The sequence below is a fragment of the Egretta garzetta genome, unplaced genomic scaffold (genome assembly GCF_000687185.1).
Source record: "Egretta garzetta isolate BGI_Z169 unplaced genomic scaffold, ASM68718v1 scaffold272, whole genome shotgun sequence".
Lineage (NCBI taxonomy): Eukaryota > Metazoa > Chordata > Aves > Pelecaniformes > Ardeidae > Egretta > Egretta garzetta.
The window spans coordinates 2,398,663-2,419,770 of NW_009258966.1; the positions used below are offsets into that span (position 1 = coordinate 2,398,663).

The 21,108-nt window shown below is 36.6% G+C and overlaps 1 protein-coding gene across 1 annotated transcript in view; it reads right to left on the bottom strand.

Annotated features, from left to right (window-relative positions):
• The window catches only part of AP3S1 (adaptor related protein complex 3 subunit sigma 1), a gene marked incomplete at its 5' end in the record, with an annotated part of 33,938 nt that overhangs the window by 12,567 nt on the left and 263 nt on the right, over positions 1-21,108 (bottom strand). The window contains 3 exons of the mRNA XM_035890224.1: positions 7,452-7,523; positions 15,484-15,595; positions 18,044-18,135. Of these exons, the coding sequence (XP_035746117.1) occupies positions 7,452-7,523; positions 15,484-15,595; positions 18,044-18,135 (276 nt within the window). The remainder of the gene's footprint in view (positions 1-7,451; positions 7,524-15,483; positions 15,596-18,043; positions 18,136-21,108) is intronic.

Genomic DNA, 21,108 nt, shown 5'->3' on the forward strand with positions numbered 1-21,108 from the left:
TATGAAATGGTTCTTTTCCATCTCTCAATAAAAATACAGCAAAACAGTGCAAATACCTTCACTTGCTACTGCAGATTACATATTTGAATTCTGTTTTCTTTTAAAAAAAGCACCTGGCTCCAAACCAGCAACCACAGTCATCACCTCCAGATTTTAGGGGAGTATTTCTCATTTTGCTCTTTTTGGCAGAGCCGGTGATGTCAAGGAAGAAATACCAGCTGTAACTTTAGCCTCGATCTAATAGCCCCCAAATTCAGAAACTATTCACTTTAGAAGTCAAAAGAATATTTCCACTGCTGAAGAATACATTTTAATTTGTGGAGGATACCTGAAACTGCATTGGTAAGTGCATGAAAGACTAAATTCCAACCTACATCCTGGAGAAGAAAAGGAATTCAATTCAATTTCTTCTTAACATTCTTGAAAACTTTGGTAAGTTCTAGAACTTTCTTTTTACAAGCATGGGAATAATTCATGTATGTTTCTGACCCAAAAGGCAAGAAATGACATCTCAGTAAGTTCCTGCTTACATCACTCTTATTCAGCAGAGAACTTCACAGAACAAGCAATGGAATTCTAGGACAGAGCAAAAGAACATAAAAGAGCAGGTCTTGATCTTTACAGATGATTCACTTCTGTTTTAAAATAAAAAAAATAATAAAAAAAAAAGAGTCGTGTTTTTACACACACACACACACACAAAAAGATCTCTTTTCTCAGGTAATCTCTAGCACCTTACTGAAGACCCTAAAGCTCTAAGATCACAGGCTGAACTCCATATGAAGCCTACACCAAAATGACTGAAGAGACTGAACATTTGATTAGGTTTTCAGAAGTGTTCTGGTTTCTCTGAAATAGATAACAATGTGCATTTAAAAATAAATGTAGTTAAGTTATGCCAGTTTTGGTAGCTACTTTTCTGCCCTAATAGGTAAAGGTAAGCAATTACAGTCCTGTCAACACCATTCGTAACAGAGATAATTTTTACTCTAGAGTGCTACTGAGATGGTAAATACATAATGTATTAGACTACAAATAGAACACTGTGTGCAGTTTGGGGCCTACAAGTGCAAGAAAGACATGAATAAATAAGAGTGAGTTAAGCAGAGGGCCACCAAAATGGTTAGGGCTAGGGCATTCATCCTGGGCAGAGAGGCAGGAGCACCAGGGCTGGTTCTGCTTGGACTAGGTGGGGGCTTGAGGGCACCTAACAGCAGCCACAGTGCCTACGAGGGGTTGTCGGGGAGCTGAACTCTTCTCAGCAGCATATGGCAGGAGGGCAAGAGACAGGAGAGACTGGGACCAGCCATGAGGAAACCTGTCCCTGGGAGGGCAGGCAAGCAGTGGCCCAGGCTGCCTGGGGGCTGTGCAGGCTCCCTCCCTCCCTGAGCAGCCTGGTCTGACCCCATGGCTGACCCTGCTGGGAGCAGCACCTCATACCCGGCACCTTCTGAAGTCTGTAGCTGAATTATCTTAAGATTTTATGGTAAAAACATGGTTCTTCATGATGTGGAGAGAGTTTCACTGCTAAAAACAAATGCTTCAGAGCCAGAAACTTGCTCTACCCATTTTAGGCAAGATTTCTGGAAAAAGCTAGATGCAGACAGCTAAGGACAATTTAAGTGTAATGCAGATGTCAGCAATATTCATTGTACCAAAAGTGTCTGTATATATACATGAATAGGAAAGAAAAAAGAATCATGTATACATATATATGAAATTAGGAAAGACCAATTCATTGCATTTCTAAATACAATGGTTTTGCATCAGCCAACCTCATAAAAGCTAGATTATGAAATTGCTCAGGAACATAATAACACTACTTCTCAAGTCTAGTAAATGCTTTAAAGAATAACTGTGGAAGGATCACAGGCATTATACAGGTGTCCAAAACATTTCATGAAAAGTTTTAGTATTAATGATACTGTTTTCTAATGTTCTCTATCATCACTTGGATTGAAAGAGATATTAGACATCACTGAACATACTACTTAATGACACAGGACTTCAACTACGACTTCACAGCACATGCAGTAGCATCTTTGCATATGGTTTTAAAATACTGAAAGCATGAACAAATGCCTGTGGACTGGGTTGGGGGCGGGGTGGGGGGGGGCTTGTTTGTTTCTTTGGTTTTGGTGTGGTTTTTTTTCCAGCCTGGTAGAAGATGCAGAGATATTGCTTAATAGATGGCAGTAAGAGGCCCTGTTGGTAACGTCACCTTGAAACAGTAGTGGTGCAACGTCTCTACAATAACTGCACATTATGTATGACAGTTCAGGGAACAACTCTATGATATGACCTATCTGATGTATTTGGTGTAATATGAAGATAGACATAGAAGTGGCCAAGCTTGAGCACAAAAACTAGATTGCATGGCCTCCAGAGGTCCCTTCCAGTGTAAATTATTCTGTGATTCTAAAAACAAAGAAGCTGAATTGTTTTACTATTTTATAAATTAAAAAGAAAAAAAAAAAAGGCTTCCTGATCATATAGACCACTGATTATAAAAGTAAGGTTGTAGCCCAACCGCAACATTGAAAGAAGGCAACCACTGCATGACACTGAGAAAAAGAATTTGATTTACAGGTTCAAAGAATGCCATCTCACCAAGGCATTAATTCCCCCTGGCGTAAATTCTGAAAGAAGTCCACAACATGCCAGCAAGCTACATATTAAGAACTAATTGTCATGGGAGCACTGTCTGCAGCTAAAAAAGGGGCAGAAGGCAAACTTCAGATTTCCAGCCAGCTTTAGCACTGATGCCCTAACAGTACAGAACAGCAGTATACTTGTATAATCGGTATTAATATACAGTCTTTGGCAGTTACTGCCATTATCCTTATTATGATGGATGCAGTGAAGAAGGAGAATGAATACAATTCTGAATACAGCTTCTTGCAAACAAAAAAAATTGCTCATAATTGAGACACTATATGCAGATTTACAAATATTACAATAAGCTTTACAGACAGAAGGAACAGCAGGGATGTATTTTTTTTTTCTAAAGCACACTAGTCCACAGAGTATTAGTATTCCACATCAAAACATTAAAGAAAAAATACCTCCTTTAATATTTTTGGTCATAAAGACACTATTTCATTACTCTAGCTGTTGGTGTTTTAAAGGATTGCTTTATTACCATTTTGCTCTCAGAAAGTCCTCTAGTAAGTATACAATACAAAATTAAAGCACCGTGAATTACTGCTGAGCAGTTGTTTTGGTTTTTCTTGTTCAGTGTTTCATGTTACAGAAGATGTACATCATAACATTTACCTTTCCATCATGCAAGTTGCTTTAAAAAACACAGAAGTTAGAAGTTCTACTTATGCTCAAACATGCTTAAAAAACTTTACTAAGTCAGAGGCAAAATCCACCTAGTTCATTATCTGGCTTCAAAAATTCACCAGTTGACACAAAAAAATGATCCAAGAAATCTTAAGAGTACTATTTAGCCTGACATCAATTCTCTACTTCCAAATATCTCCAACTTAAGGATTCCTGAAACAAAGATTGTTTGCTGTTTCTTGCTATATTATTGTATTTTATATCCCCTGTCAGATTTTCTTTTGGTTAATATGTCTGATCACTTCTGAACTTATTTATAATATTCTTGGTATCTATAATAAAATGGGACAATGGCATTCCACAATTTAATTATCAGTCATGAAAACCACATTTTCTATGTTTCAAACTTATTTCCTGAAATTTTATCCAATATCCCAGTGTTCTTTATTTCTGAGAAACACAGTTGTTCATTTTCTTTAGACCCTTCAACAACTTTTTACTTCTTTGCCTCCAGTATCTTGAATATTTAACAACTTCTTCCATGCAAGCTGTTCTGTACCTTGGATCATGCTTCTTACCTTTATCTGTACTTTTTTCCTACTTTTAGTACGCAATATGCAAGTCTAACACACAGTTTTTAAAAATGTTTACAAAGCATGGATGACACAGTAGCTTAACCATTTTTTTTGTCTTGCCCCATTTTTCTTCTAAAGCGATGATTTTCTAAATAACAGAGTACAGTTAATCTACTTGTTAATCAGTAATGAAAGGAAATCATGACTATGACCAATAATATTATGTAAATATTATAATCCATTTACTCCTTTCTCTTAAATATAATAAATCAGTACTAGCAAAAGTTTGCCCAGATGTGAGCAGTAGCAAGACATAAATTTTTAACATTAACTACTTTTCCCTCCTTCTTCATTGCAAATATGTATTCAATTAACAAATACACATTATTTTCTCAACTTAGTTTCTAATTAAGAATTTCACTAATTACTTTCCTGAAGATATAAAAAATTCTCTGGTTTAAAAAAGCATTGTGGCAATGAAGTTCAAAATACACTTCAGGAGTGTATTCAACCTAGTGTTTAAGTGAGACTGAAGGCATATGGAATACACCTCTTACATCTATATTCTAAAAGAGATCAGACTGTTGAGAGCATCGACTTTTCAAAATCTGAAATCATCATTTTGTAATAGTAATCTTGAGGTGTTTTTAGAAAAATCAAGAGTGCTTCCTACTTCTGTTCCATGTACCGTCTAGAAGCATGAATGCATGCTTTAACAAATGTGGAGAAGGAATGCATCAAGAAAAAACTCTCCCAGGAAAATTTGGCAAACATTTTCTTGAAGTCTTCAAGCTGCAATCTGATTCTGGAGGGTTCACTGTTCTGGTCAGATAATAAACTCTTGGAAGAGATCATGATACTCCCAGGGATATTTCAGTAGATGCCAAAAACTTGTGGAAAAATAAGAGTATTTCCTGACCTCCCTAACTGAATGTGTTCTGGTGTTTTAGTTGTAAAAGATGCTTATGATAGCTTTCTGTGACGTCTTTTCCATCAGAAAGCATTACACTCCTGGACTCAGTGCAGGAATCAGTATGGGACTGAAATAAACCTCCTCCTCTGAAAAAATTCTGCTCCAACTATAGAAGTTTGTTTGTAATACAGCTGATGTGTAAAAGAGAAGCCCAATTCTCTCCTGTACAAACTACACTCCCCAACACCCCAAGTCCTATTTCTGCTACAGCACATAAGAAACACTCATTCCCACCTATATTCCATTCTTGAAATTAATTTCTAGTACTATACCAATATGCTTCTTGCATAAGCCATCTCTCTTGGCTCCAGGTTACTGTAAGTCATCACTGGGTCCTGTATAATGATGTCTGCCTGATGAAGGTAAATGTTTCCTTATAGAAATGCCACATAAAATGCTCTTAAGGAGGCAACAGCTGTTGAGATTAGATAGTTTAACTCTTTTACATGCTACATAATTTTTTACAAGAAAGGTATTTCTTGTTTTTTAGGCAGTTCTAGCAAGAGGACTGGAAGGAAGCCACCTTCCACAACTTCATCAAGAACTGAAGACACAGACCAACTGTCATCCAAATCAATTAGACAGTCCTTACTTTTCTCAACATCAGACCACTTAAAATACAAATAAAATGTTTCAACCCAAACAGCTCCCACATGTAAGTATCCACTATAACTAAGACTCTGTCTAGACTAAACATCCAGCAGCAGTTGTGGGTTTTCCCTATTGCACACTTGAAATTATTAACAATCCAGGCCACAAATATCTGACAAGAGAAATTTAATGTGCTTTAACTCAGAAGACTCAATGCATTTTGCTTCTTCACAAGGCGACTTTTATGAGCAGTTTAAAGTTAATTTAATGCTGTAATTTCATTCTCACAGATATATCTTTCTGTTGGTTTTTTTTTCTTAGAGAACTACAAGAATACTAATGAACTTAAACTGTACCAAATCAAGTATTTTGATCCTATGTTGCTGTATAAAGTCTTACAAACCAATTACACTGGAGGGAAAAAGAAAGAAAAGAATGGAGGTGACATCAGATTAGCCACAACTGCACAACTAATGTTACAATATTGCTGGTAGTAGCCTTGCATTACTGCAGAAGTTCAGCTTCCTGTATTGTATTCTTTTGTTGACTTATGCTCAAGTCAAAAACCACTGCACTCGTTAATGACATGTTCAAAAATGCTTTAACTTGGGGTTTCACATATCTTTTATTTTGGAAATGGGTTACTTTTGCTAAAATATCTGATTAGTATGTAGGGTTCACATCTTCCTCAGAGTCTGAAAATTCTAGCCTAAGCATTTAATGGGATTCTCATGCAGTTTTTTAGTAAACCAAATGAAACACTAATTAGCTTCCCTTTAACAAACAGATTTCAAGAAGAAAATACCATCTCATATCCAATACAAAGTAAAGTATTCTTCAGGAAATTTAACATTTTGAACCGCCTACGTTCTCTGCATTTTATTAGACAGATGTTTCTCCTATAAAGTGTAAAAGACTACTTATGTTAGGGCATGCTACTGAATGAAACATGCTACACAGCAACAGCTTGGACTGCATAGCAGCCAAAGTATTCTGCAGCTAAAGATAAAGGTCAAACTCCTTGCCACAAAACAATCACAGTATTTGGGTTCTTTAAGCTCAGAAGCCAATATATAAGCCACTCATAAATTCTTTAGTACTTCCATCTGCCATTTTGGAAACAGCCAACATGTTCCAGCCAGGCTAGAAATCCTTAATGACTTGTCATGAGTACGGTTATCAGTTCAAACACCTACTCAAGGTCATTTGCATTTCACTGTCCGGTCAAGGTACAAGTGTTTCTTCCAAAAGAACTTCCCGATTTTCAAACAAAACGAGTCAGTTCCAAATAGTTATTTCAGATGCTTTACTTGTTACTGGTTTTAGTCCACTTCTAATGATTTTTGTCTTATTTTCCTTTTGCATCTTTCGCTGTTGATGCAAAAAGATGTTCACAGATGGAGAAAGGTGACGGCACAGAACACCAATAGTAGGTATAAAATGCAACTGAAGGAATAAATGCCATATATTCAACTCTCAGCATTTTAGGTATTACACCAAGAGGTGCTAAGGTCCTTTTAAATGAAAGATTACTATAGCAACAGGATTTCTCAAAACTAGATAGCTGGGAATATTCAAACAAGATAGTTTCTAAATGTTTGAAAAAAAGACATGTCTGTTTAAGATTTAGAAGAAAGATCCACATGGCATTTATATTACATAATCATAGCATTTGAAAGGCAACTACCAGCCTTAATAGGAACACCCTGTAACAATTTCAGTTAAGTAATATAACACCTAACCATAAACAAAACAGAACAAATTATTTCTTGAAACTAAGTCCTACTCTGAGAATATTCAGATGTCTCCAATTTGACAATTTTATGTGCAACACCACTATGCAAATCTCCCACATTGTTTTATTTTTCCTCAGAAGGACATGTTCCACCATAGCTTTCAAGTCTTAAAAATAGTATGTTGATAGAAACTGTCTAGATTTCACTGCAATGGAAGTAGAATCCAAGTTATTAGTTGAACCAAACATTTTACATGACAAGAAATATTACAGGAGCTCATCACAGTACCTTGTCTACGTGGAAAATTAAATCCAGTTCACAGACATTTTCAAAACATTTGTCTAATGTTTCCACAAATACCTGCAAAGAGGAAAAAAAAAAAAAAGCCAGAGGTCAAGCTTTAACAGAAACTCAGTAGTTCCATTAGGTGTGAGGTTTAACAAAAGCAAATACAGAAAATAAACACTGGGCAGATTTTAAGGCACTAAAAGCATCTATAGAAATTATGCGGTTAACATTATTATGTCATCAGTATGTTATCTGTAGAGGGCAAAACTGTATGCACAAGTCAGTTTATGCTTTAACTCCGGTGAAAGTCACACAGTTTTGAACAACAGTTGCACCTTGAAAAAACAGTAGTATCTATATTACAATTTTCCCAGCTGTGATTCAGAGTGTTCCTTCCCATTTCATTAGAACCCAATTATCAAGCAAAAATCAGCTATTTTTTTTCATTACTATTAACAATTACTACACTGCAGGCATCTCCTGGTTAACCAGACTACTGTTAACTTTGTCACACATGTGCAATGCAAACTGCCAGCATCATGCAAGTTTGTCAGCATTATGGCTTCCAGCAACAGCACAGCAGCTTTCACCTGGTTTAGACCTGCTGAATTCAGGATGGACCAAGGAAAAAGGTAGCTGTCTTAATATCACACCAGCTGATCTTATCAGGCATACCACCACACAAATTTAGAAAATTCCAGCAGTTTGCACCCAGGCACATAACCCCTCCCTGAATGTAGAATGTCAGTGCACAAAGCAGAAAAATCCAAGAAGCTGCTGAAGTCCAGACACTGACGATCTCTGATGGATATGGACTGTACGTTACTCTGCTCTGGGTACTTCTGTAACAGATTCCTTGGTACTCACGTTAGCCAGTTTTGGTACGCCAAGACCATCCCAGCCCCCAATTAGGCCAGATAATGAAAAGACAACTGTACTTGCACTCCCAAAGCTCCTGAATGCCAACCACCATGTGCTTGTGGTGAGCGCTGGCAAAGACTCCAGTCTCAGAGAAGCATAAGCACAGTTCCCTTTATGTAAGGAGTAACTCCTACTTGCATGAGATGTGTCAAGACCTTTAAGTTAAACACATGCTTGTGTTTGAGAACTTAGGGTGCTCAAAATTTAAAAGAATTTCTGTAAGAATCTACAGATCATTTATTAATGACTAGTAAATAAGCTGCAACTGGTGGGAAATTTTAATCTCTGTTTTATATGTTTCAAGGCCATTTTGTCACAATATGCATTTAGTATTGTTTATTAATTTGTCACTGTACGTAATTATTTTTTTTTCAATTCTAAAATCAAGCCCTAAATCAGCAATACAGAACAAGTTCAACACCTGGTTTTTATTCTCTCTCATTTCAACGTGGTTTATTAATTCCATCTCAGTCTTTCAGAGGAACCAGATTTCAAACTGCCTAGGCCCAGAGAAATAGGAATGAGAAGCCATCTTCTGCTGACAAAAATAAAGTGGATAAAAGGCCTGCAGGACCCAATGAAACAGGTATACTTGACAACAGCCATTTTCAGCTGTCTACCTTGCATATCAAGAAAAATTACTTTTACATCTGAATCCCTGACCCCAGATCCTGCTTACACTAGAAAAGATAAGAGGATCACACGCTGCTGTTGCTATTGCTATTACTGCTACTATCAAGCTTCATTTTAAAGTCAAACTACATCTAACTGATGCATTTAGAACACAAATTTTTCTTTAATACCAACTCATAACTAGGAACAAAGCATTTTCACAGGCAGACTCAAGACACTGGTTCACTGACAGCAGTTAACTAAGTAAATTAATACGCTTCTGTTAAATTATACTGAAGCTAAGCAAAGCAGATTTTTTTTTCTTCAAGTAGTTGTTAATTTGTTGTGATAATAAGAGTCTTCTATAAAGAAAGGATGCAAGAAAACAAAAAAACTTTCATGTTAAGCAGAAAAAACTACACAGTTCACAACTATGGGCAGCAAGACAAACCACCAGACATGTTCTCTTACTTTCCTTGTACCTTAGGCAAATGTGGTTACAAGGACAGTGCTGTTTGATACTGGCTGCAGGAAGAAGATTGGAAATAGAGTGTAAACGTAACCTTTACCCAGAGACTTTAGTTACAAGAGCTAATAGGTTTTTTTAGTTAAAAGACCTAATAGTTTGACACTGTTTTTTAAAGAAAAGAAAATATTCATCATATATATCACCAAGTTTGCATACAAATTGACATATTCTGACTTTGACATCCATCTATTTCCTTGGGAAACAAAGGAACACATTAAAAACAAAAGCAACTCGAATATCCTCAAAAAAGGATTCCCCAGATTTATATATTTACAAGAAGTATATATAACCACACATCAACAACACAGAAGTTTTCTTTTTGTGACATTCTTCCAGTAACTAGGGCTTCTCCTATAACAATACTTGATTCAGAGTTACAATAGTTACTTTTAAACCTTTACTGATTACATAGGGACAACACCACACACTGAACGAACTCAGAGATCTCTGCTTGCAATGCATGACCAGTAATGCACACCAAACATTTTTTAGTCTAAGGGAAATCAGCTGGCACTAAGTATTCTTCAGCAAGATTTTTTACCAACTAAGGATTTCTGATGGAAACTTTGGAAATTCCCTCAATCTTCCACGTACAATGGAGAGTTCACTCAGACTAACGCCAGCACTGACAAGGTACACAACTGTTATGAATAACAGGTCTTTAAAAGCATTACTCTACAAGGTAAACTAGATTTTTTACACTAACATGCTTTAACCTATTTTAAGATACCTTCAAATAATCAATATGGTAAATAAAATTAGAGCCACTTTCATCCTAGTTTTAGTTGAGAGTCAAATGAATTGCACAGTACAGCAAGCAGTGCTAGAATTTAAGTACTTTGGTAATTACTTCAGATGCTGCAGACTTGTAGATCAAAACAACCAGAAGAGAAAACACACCGATTGTTTTGGGGGACATGCATATATACCACACATCAGTTCAAATCCACCTTGTGATGTTATTGGAAAAGAAAAATAAATGAGTCAAATAGCAGGAAAAGGATGCATGCACAATGAATTACTAGCTCCCCCTTGTGCTTCATTTTTGAAATCACTGTAATCTTTTACAGTTCAAAGAAAAACTCATGCACATCTCCATGCAAGTAATCAGAAAAAAAAGAAAAAAAAAAGGAAAAAACCCACACCTTTCTTTTGCAGTGAATATGCTTTAATAAATCCAGATACACACCTGGAGAGTAAAGTATACGAATCAAAATACCAAATTGTTATGGGATACACATAAGCCTGGAACTCCCTATACTCAGCAATATGTCAAAACATACCTCATGTTTTAATTAGTCAAGTAAGACAAAGGAATAAAGCATACATTAATATTGGGAAAATAACAAGGCTAGCAGAAAAATCAGAACACCTAATCAATTAAACACATCTGATGCTAGATAATGTCAAATACTAACTAAACCAGGTACAAAAAAAATGAAGTAAAAATAACAGGAGTAACTCATATCAAGAATATCCCATCCTTCTTCCTAGGCTAAACATCGATGTTAAACCTTAATACACAATTAATTCAATCTGCCCATGAAGAGTCCTCCCCTTCACTGCTTTTGACTCTTCAAATGCTACTTGAGACTCCCAACTAACTTGGAGCGTAACAGCCTGATCATATATAGCCAGTTCTCCATGGACAAGACTGGTTTCTCTTCTGCTTTAAGAGTGATATTTAATAAGTCATTTTTCACATATCATTGCAAGCATATGAAATCCACTACAGTGTTTCCACAGCCTTTCTAATTGGGAAATCCTTAGAGCAGCCGCTGTGTTTTCCCACACTTACACTGACATCCCACTTTTCTTTCAATGATCTTTTTTAAAACGGCTCATAGAGTATATAGAGAATGACAAGCTTACAGTGTAAGGACAAGACTGTACAAGTCCTTATTAGCCAGGACAGAAGTGTGTTAGGTCCTTCAAGCAGACCTACCAGCAGACTTAATGCATTGCCAATAAGGCTTTTTAGGTCAAAATGTTCTTTTTTTTCTTAATTCCCGCCCTTTACTTTCAACTCAACTCTAAAACCGGTAAGAGTTAACTAAGAATGAGTTAGTGACTTTTCTGCTAAAATACATATCCCAGTCATATGTCTCTCCCTTTTTTATTTAATTAGCATAACAGCATCTACGGTCAGGATGTTTTATCTTTAAGAGTTGAGAAACATCTTTCACAAACTGCGCTGCACTTCCCATATGTATCTCACTGAACGACATTATCTTGCAAGACTATATGGAAGACTGATCTCACAGATTTAGCTGCTTACTGAGGCAACATGTCTTGGAAGTACAGCAAAGTGGTAAAATACTCAAAAACGCTTAGAGCTGACACAGGCTTTTAGGTCCACAAGATACTTAGGTACTATTGTAAACGCCTCTCATTTTTTTCCCCCTCAAGGCAGCCTACAGCTAGTTATATTTTCTTATGTGCTCTATTTCCACATGCTATAACCTTACACTTCACAGGCTAACAAGAAGAGTCCGAAATAGCTACAACTCATGACATAACTCACACTGAATCCAAAAGACTGCAAAACCTACCAAGCATAGCACAGATGCTGACCTGTCTCCCATCCAATTAATCAAAACCAATGAACAGAATCTTGTGTTTGTATTAAAAAAAAAAGAAGAAAGAAAATGGACAAAAATTAACAGTATGAATTTGCCTGAGATGTTTAAACACATCTAGTTTGAACACCGTATAAAATCTGAGGCAGAATGTACAATTTGTAACACATACAGTGCATTCATCAAGCCTGAGCCAAAGAGACTTACCTGTGAAACAGCTCTGACGTAATGGTGATAAAAGCGGCCTTTACAGAAATATCTTAAGTATTACAACAAAAACTTGGTGCTGAAAAGAACTGCAGACTGCCATACATAATCTAATTTACTATAGATTTATTCAGTTTACAAGACAGGAAACCCTTAAGTGCTAGACTGAGTTCTAGGTTCATTTCACCAGTTTACTTTCATGAGATCATAAACTCACCCTCGACATAACTACTTATTTAAATAATTCAGTATATGTGTGATTCATAACAAACTCCAGATGGCTTACTCTTACCTGCGTTGTCTCTAAACTATAGTAAACAAAGATGTATGAAAACGGTTCATCACTTCTCAACAAAAACCAGACAAAACTTATTTGCTTGAGTAGATGTGTATATACCGCCAGTCTGCATTGCACATGGGGTTGAGATGTCATAATAAACTATCTAAGGGCTCTTTTCCAGCATAAGATACATTTAATTTTGATTGCTATTGCTAAGAGGATTAAACGGATCCTTCTTGTGAGTCAGACTGGAAATTAAAAATGCTTAATTAATCTCTGTATACTTAATTAATCTCTGTATACTTTCTACTATAATCAAATGGTTGAATTACAATGCTCTACAGAAACTGGGATACTGAACAGCTGCAGGTACTGTGGTGAGGTTGTATTTATAAACAAAAATCACACAGGTCAGAAAAAAGTAAAAGTATTTCTATAAGTAGAAATAGCATTTCTATTGTTTCTGCTTCCTTCAAGTAGTTATACTGGCATGTAAATAAACACCAGAGCGTAATGGAAAAGATGTGAAATATAAAGTCTAAGAGATTGAAGTCCATCAAAGTGCTTCTGGCACAAGAAGCAACACGGTTTAGAGAAAAGTTTAAGACCTCCCTAATTCAGAGAGTTTGAGGGCTACAGACATACAGGTAGTAGTAAGCTCAAGCAATTTGCTTCAACACCTTAAAGTAAAATTTAGGTTACCCTGTGTAACTGGAAGTAACTGGAAGCTACTAATGTGAAATTTCTAACATACCATAATGAATAAAATCTTAGCTGAACTTGCATAGCGGCCCTGCAAAATATAACAGGTCAGACTCATTGATCTAGGTAGTCTTTCCTATCCTTATTATCTGATTAAGCACAAGATATTTATGAAATCCACTTTATCTGAAAAGCATCCCTAAGACACATGAAATATTAACGTGCTTCTTTTCTCAATTCATCAATATTTTAGGACTTCCAAGTAAGAAGACACACTATGCAACAAGCAACTAAGCAACTCTGTACAGCAAACTGCTAAGAACAGGTAAGGTCATTGTATACCTCACTCAGTAACATGCGCCACTGAGATATTGCAGAACATTTCTATGACCAAAGATGATGTAAGAATCTAGAAAAAGTTTCCTTCCTTGCTACCCACACATCCAGTTGGAAAGACAATTTGGATCTACTGTCCAGAAGAACACTAAACACTGAAGAGCTGTTCTGAACACTAACAGGTGACTACAAGAAGCTATTCAGCACCAAGAAAGGTCTGTATGGAATTGAGAGGCCTTTAAGGCTCACAGTGCTTTCTGCAGTGAAATAATCAATAGATACAGGCCCATGTCTCAGGATACCACAGATTTTACTTACATAATAAATTGACTCTCTTGATATGCAAGCTTTTGAAAGGCTTAACAGTAAGTGAATCACACACACATATATAACCAAGACCTATTTCATGTAATGACATACATGGTATGAAACTGGTTTTTGCTACATCTGCCTACAGTAACAATCATCAGTGAAATTGTTTATATGCAAATTTTAAGTTGAAAAATCACTGGTGTAGTCAGAGTTCTCTTGACACAAGAGTGTTTGTATTACCAGATATGATTTCTGATGGTGAGCTGACACAGACATACTTAGCAGTTTAAATCATACATGCTGTATTGGGAGCCTTGCCAAGACGTTGTATTTGAGGAGTTAGTGATCTTGAACAGGCCACGTCTGCTCTGCTGGGCTCAATAGACCAGTATCTTATTAATGTAACCTATAACTTACAATGTCTTTGGGAAAGGTAAACTGTAGGTGGATCAAAGAGTGGAGCACATTGATCCTGACCAAGAGACAGATGCATGTTTAGGAGTTCACGATGGACACAACACTTAACCTGAGTAGGCACAGACCTGCAGAAATTCCTTGGCTGTGGGATAAACGCAGCCAGCTTGCAGTAACAGAGGAGCCTGCAGGCAGCTCCCACTTGGTACCAGTGATTCCGCCACATGCATGGCCTTTCCTGTACCTCAAAGTGCAGCAAGAGGTTCTCATGAGAACATCCATTAGGAACAGAATTGTCTTCTTGTGATGAAATCATGTAATAGCTCAAAGGTCCCAAAAAGGGAGAGCTGCTCTCCATGGACAGGATCTGTTCTGCACAGTGCACCGTGAGAAAATCTACCTGGTCTCCATTGGATGCTGCATGAACACGGGATGCCCAGCATCTGAAGGGCTGTAAGATTTACTATCCACATTCCTCCTGTTAGTCTGTTCTATTAAACAGTTATCTTATGAAGCCATTTTGTTGTCGAGCCTTTTTTATAGAAAACCTCTACAGGTTCTTTATGGATCTCATTCTCCTCACTTCTCCCTACCTGCCGCCCTCTGGTGCAGAACACATGCCTAGGGCAGCATTTGCAGTCATTTTCTAAGGTGTATGACCAAAGTTCATAAGCCACAAGGAAAGTTTCATCCAAAGAGGTTTTGGATGTGTTAATCCATTACATATTTGTAGTGAATACATATGTATGTGTATATACACACACACACAGACCTTTATGTATCAAGGTTCTCGTAACCTAAACTTGCCTAGTGAATGTTTCAACTGCACCATTTTTACCTGCAGCCAAAACAAGGCCTTGAAAAGCTGCAGCAAAAAATAGCTGCTGATTGTTCAGTAGGTTCCAAACAAACTGCTTCCTTACTTTCTCACCAACTTTTTCAAAGACAGTCCAGAAAACTGCAAACAATCTAATACTCAGCACTTAGGGTGTGTTCACAGTATGAAAGCCACCTTCACTTCCAAACATTACAGAAAAAGACACAGCTAAATACTGAAGTTCTAAACTACTTAGAAGTAGAATTCCAGTTATTAGAAAATAAAAAGAAGCAAAAAAAAAACCCATCAAAACCAAAACTTACTTGTATGAGGTCTAGAATGCCAAGCTCACTTTCTGAAGAATCCACACAGAAGACAAAATACAAGGTGGCATAGTGACGGTAAATTAATTTGTTATCGGATCCACCTATTAATCTAAGGAGGAAAGAAAACAGGAAAGCTTAGTTAGCATCTTGGGATAAGCTGGGCAAATCCTCACAGTTATTTCAGTTAATAGGAGGCCTACTGTTAATGGCTGGCTGGAGCCTTCTCAAATCCAACTCTATCACAACTTCTATTTTGTGATATAATTACAGTGAAAGAATACGAAGTACCAAGACAGCCCAAGTTACATTTAGCACACAAGCAGTTATTGTTATCCACGTGGATAATAATTACATCAACATATGCACCTTTTTACTACAATCAATTCAAACAGATCATGCAGTTTCATCAAAAAATGGGTATTAAATGCACTCCCATTACACGCTAGTGGGCACTGTACAGGGATTAATCTGCTTTACAGATTAACAGAGAGTATGCCTAACAATCCTTCCTTGCCCTTCTCAGAGGACCATCAACAGAAAAAGAAAAGTGTAATGCAGACTGGCATTTGGATTATGAAAAAAGCCCTAAATCAGGTTTATGGTCTGCTTAATAACCAAGAACATGTAACACTCTTGTGCTACAAAATGTTTGATACCTTGAGAAATAAGACTATATTACAACCAATAGTTTCTGACGCAATGTTACAGCCACAAGAGCAACTGAATTTTTATGGACTCGCTCATCATGAAGTTACTGAACAAGAAGAGGTCTAAACAGGTATTTCCTTCCACTCCTCTGGTATAGCCTTCCAAAAGAAGACACATAAATCATAAGAAGAGGTGTTCTTCAGATCACTGACATTTGCAGTAGGAGGTCCACTTAAATAGAAATGAAAGTATTTTGTAGCCTGAACCTACATGGCTACGAACATCGTAACTCTCCCTTAATTCTGTACCAGAACTGAATCACCTTTTGGTGTGTCATAGCTCATCCCTTTAGTTTCTGCCTTTATTACAGGGAGGGAATACATAAATATATAAAAAGAAGAAGAAATCTTTTAAGTCAATTTTGCTTAAGCACATTGGTTTGCATTAATGCTTGGGTTGGGGGAGAAGGAACTACTTTTAAGAAGTATCAAACAAAAATATTATAAACAGATGTGAAAGAGGAAAGAAATGGCAATTAAAGTTTTCTCTTTTGTGCTTTATTTACCCAATTCTTTCAAATACTTCAGTATACAGAGTTAGTATATATAAACTATTGAGGCCTTTGGGTAAATTGAAAATTATAAAGATCCCTGTCCTGAAAAGAAAAAAAATCCTGAAAAAATATATTGAAATGGTAACTCCAGACTTGAGCAGTAGGAGGAAAGCCAGATTTGCGTCCTCTGTCTTAGTTTCCTTTTGCTGCAGAGCTGTAATTTTTTTTAAAAGGCTCCAAATGGCTTCTGTCTTTCACTTACAGAATTCAAGCCAGCATGTTTTCAGCTTGAAATAATCTCCAAGAACCTAACAATAGAATCACCAGCTGAGTAGTTGGAAAAAAAAATAATTTTGGTTTAAAAAATATTAAAATAAAAAAAAATCAGGAATCATCTTGACCAGGAAAAAGACATCATAGGTGACATGGTACAACTAAGCATTTAACGACTCTGCATTTAGGCATTAACTATTAATTTCAGTAATCAGAAATGTCCACAATTACAATATTTAACAGGCTATCACAATCTCTATGTTTAGACTGGAGATCATGAGCTTACTCCATCAATTATGACCCCTTTTCCTAGAAGGTGGCTTTGTATAACTATTTACTCTTCGTGACTAATATCTCAAAACACTTTTCCTTTTCAGAATTTCTTCTTTTCAACTAAAGCAAGACCACTTTAAAAAAAAAAACAAAAACAGCAGAGATAATTAAAAAAAGAATATTCTGTGCATGTTTTCCAGAGACAAAAGACGCAAGTCTGCCTTTCCTCCTATCTTGCTCTACCTATATTAATACAAAATCTTGGTTGAAACTACGTTAATTAGCACATTTAAAATTTATTTTTTTTCTTCCTCATTTATATAGCAAGCCTGAACCCTGATAAAAAGGCTGAGGAATCCTACTATCAGAGGCTGTCCACTCCAATTTTAGGAGTTCAGGCCAAAGTATCAGCTACAAAATATTTCCATTTTCTCAGTGGGTATGGAAAATGTCAATGCCTCTTCAAACGAGACCAGAAATCTTTAGTTTAATCATAGGGAAACTAGTTAGGTATCATTTGCCTGTTTCTTCCCCATCTTGTGTCTGAAAAAATTACAGCACTAGATATGACACTGTGTCAGTTACAGTACTAGAAAAAATTAGTTTTATTGCTTAACTCATTTTGATACATATATATATGCTTCAGTTAGTAAAGAATACGTATACCTGGTGCAAAATTATAGTACTTGTTGTGTATTGAAATATCTGAAGTGACATGGCATTTACATTAAACCAGTTATATTACAATCAACAGTAATAATATTTGCTAGCCAATAATTATCAGGCATTTATTTCAAACTTGATACTTACAATCCTCCTTCTAGGAAATTACAGACATTTTCATCACGTTTTGATACTAAATGGAAAGTTTCTCTGATAATTTGTTGCTGCGTATCTTCACTCTATGAAAGAAAACATATTTTGCTATCAAGCTAAAATGGATTAATTAACAATGCACAGCACACACAGCTAATAAGTGCAACATAAAGTATATCAGCACCCTCAAACTATCTAGCACTGAAGCCTTAAATCTGCCAATTAACAAGCTGCATATTGTTTTTGTCATTTCAACACAAAAAGACATTTTTACAAGTTAAGTTGCAGAATACATTACTGAGAAACAACTGTGGAAAAAAAAGTGATTGTTTTTAAGAAAATTCTAAAAAAAACCCCCTCATTATAGTTTCTTCAAGTAAACAGGATGTTTTCTCAGGTCTTCTGAATTTTCTCTATGTGTGAATTTTCTGTAGCCTGAACAGCTACAGACATGCTTTGAAAATACTTTCACCCACGATCAGGAGGGAAAATAAAGTCTCAAAAGCTTGAAGGGAGTGGAGAAGCTGAAAATCCCACAATACTGAAAATACAATGGCATCATGAGCAACAGGTTCTCCTAAGCCATTAACTTTCCTTCTAGCAGATCAGAAACATCACTTCCAAGTTTAAACTCACTTGAGTCTCCTTAAGTCCCCACTGGGACTCCATCATTCCTGCATGCTTGCTTTTGCTACCCTTCTGTAAGAGTGGACTAATACTTAAGGAGTCTCTACTTCCGTAGTCAAAAAATGTAGATACAATTCATAAAATCTTGCATTTGTTTTATAGCACAGAACCCTAAAGTTTTCAAGCACAGATAGCCCCCCCATCCCTGCCCAGGCATGTAAGCCAGCATTTTTAAACCATTATATGAACAAACACTCTAAAGAGAATTGGTGCATGTACTTTAAAAGTGATTTCAGCTAGAACAGTGCAGTACCCTGCATGACTGCTACGCAAAGCCTGGCTTCAGAGTGATTTGTAGTCATCACTTTAAATTCATGTGCTATTTTACAACCAACCTCTAGAATCCACAAAGACATCGGCAAAAAGCTCCAGCGGAAGTAAGTTGCTCCATAAAACACAAAACAAGAAAGTGCAGGTTCCTCTGCTTCTATAGTTTTTGTTCCCTAAATCACAGCTACCTTGCTCCGCTGCAGTTATTTCAGTTCCTTCCCCTGTAATTTCTGTGGTAGCAGGAAAGAGACAATGTGTCTTTTTTCCTTAAGAAACTGAGATGCTGAGTACTTAAAATAAATTTTGTTTTCAGAATCTGCCGTTATTCACAAAGTTGTTCAGAACCTTATTTTTAGCTTTGAAATTATGGCCACAGGTCTATATTCTGAAACATCAAAACACGGCACATCTGTCTTCCTATTTAATTGCCATGAATTATTATTTTGCTACTTAACCGCAAAAGATTACTAACTTCATTTTATGCAGTAGGACCTCTTTCCATTTTCATATATATCAGGGGGAAAAAAGTTGCACACATTTTGTAAGTTTTGATATCATGAAGCAAATACCTCATTCAAAGATCTGACCAAATTAACCTCTCTAGAAAGCAGGAGATGCTTCCACTCGCAGAAAAAAAAAAAAAAAAGAAAAAAAAGAGACTTGCCTCCGGTACTGGTTCAATCAATATTAAAGTTATGTATCAGTCTCAGAAAGTCCATTGATCAAACTGTCTTATTGCAGTCACACACAAAAAGTTAATCAAGACAATCGCATTTGTTTCTGTGCACAATAAAGCTTTAGGGAAATTGCCTAATCACATAATTTCTTAGTTTCATTTGTTTTCAAAATTTTGAGGTGTTCTGTTTATACAGACATATTACCCTACTTTAAGCATTGAGGATTTATTCTAATTCCAGTTATGAAAGTACTTGAGCAGAGTGAAGTTGAAAAGAAAAATCTGTTATCCTCCTGCCATTCACTCCTCTCCTCCCCCTGCTTCTTCTCCCTCCCAGGGCTTTCTTTGATGACACAACAGTAACAGAAGACACACACGCAAAAAAATTACATTTGAATGGAAAGTTAGAATGGAAGTTAACCATTTCACACTAATGCAAGTTTTGCATACTTTTCCAAAGTCTTTCAGCTACCTATTTGTTACCTCCACAGTGACAAGGAAAAAAAAAAAAAAAAAAGAAAAAAGAAAAGAAACCAAAAAAAACCCTTCTTTAGTAAGTTACTGTAGATTTGCAGTGGAAGTTATCAAGAAGAGAGTGCACGCACGGGGAACACTTATGAATACGTGCAGGTGAGAATATTCAATTTTAGTTTTTAAATTAGAAATGGTAAATGAAAGACATCCACTTGGTAACCCAGAATTTATGAGAAAGAAGAAAACAGGTTCACAAACATATATTAGATTTTTGGTGCCTTTAGAGAAGGCACCAAATTCAGTCATCCATAGCAATGACCTGTATCAGTTCCGCTCCTTTAATTAAAAGCCTGACAGTGCAAACTGAAGTGTCACCGTCATCATTTCTGTTCCGAGATGTAGAAGACACATCCCTTTCAATGAAGTCAAACATGACTTCTGTAAAAGCCAGAACTGCAAGTAAGTGGCCGAAAATCCAAGTAAGTAATAGCACTGCTGAAAAGGAGCATTTTGTTTACATAATTCTGGGAATCGTCAGCTGTTTTCTTGTGTTTTAATGTCCAAGTTCAGCCCCAGCAGAGCTTAGCCTATTTGCCAGGAAATACAGTACATGATCAAGCCATTACCTCAAAATCTCTTATCCTTGAATTAAATCAACTGTTTGCGCATTGTTTCCTAATTCCCTGCGGCTGCACCTTCTTGTCATTCACATCAACTGCTCGTGCTGCGTTTTCAGAGCTGCTTTGCTACTGGCCTTCTGCCACGTCAAAAGAACACGCTTTTCTGTTTCATTACATTCCTTTCTCACGTCAGCGGCATTTTTACAGCACTCTGAAAGTGCCCAAAGCAAAGGGCTCTGCTGATTGAACCTGTGAGGCCCATAAAACTCATCTTTTCCCAGTTCCAGCAGCTCTGCCCCAGCACGGAGGCCGCGCAGGCAGCACCGCCTCAG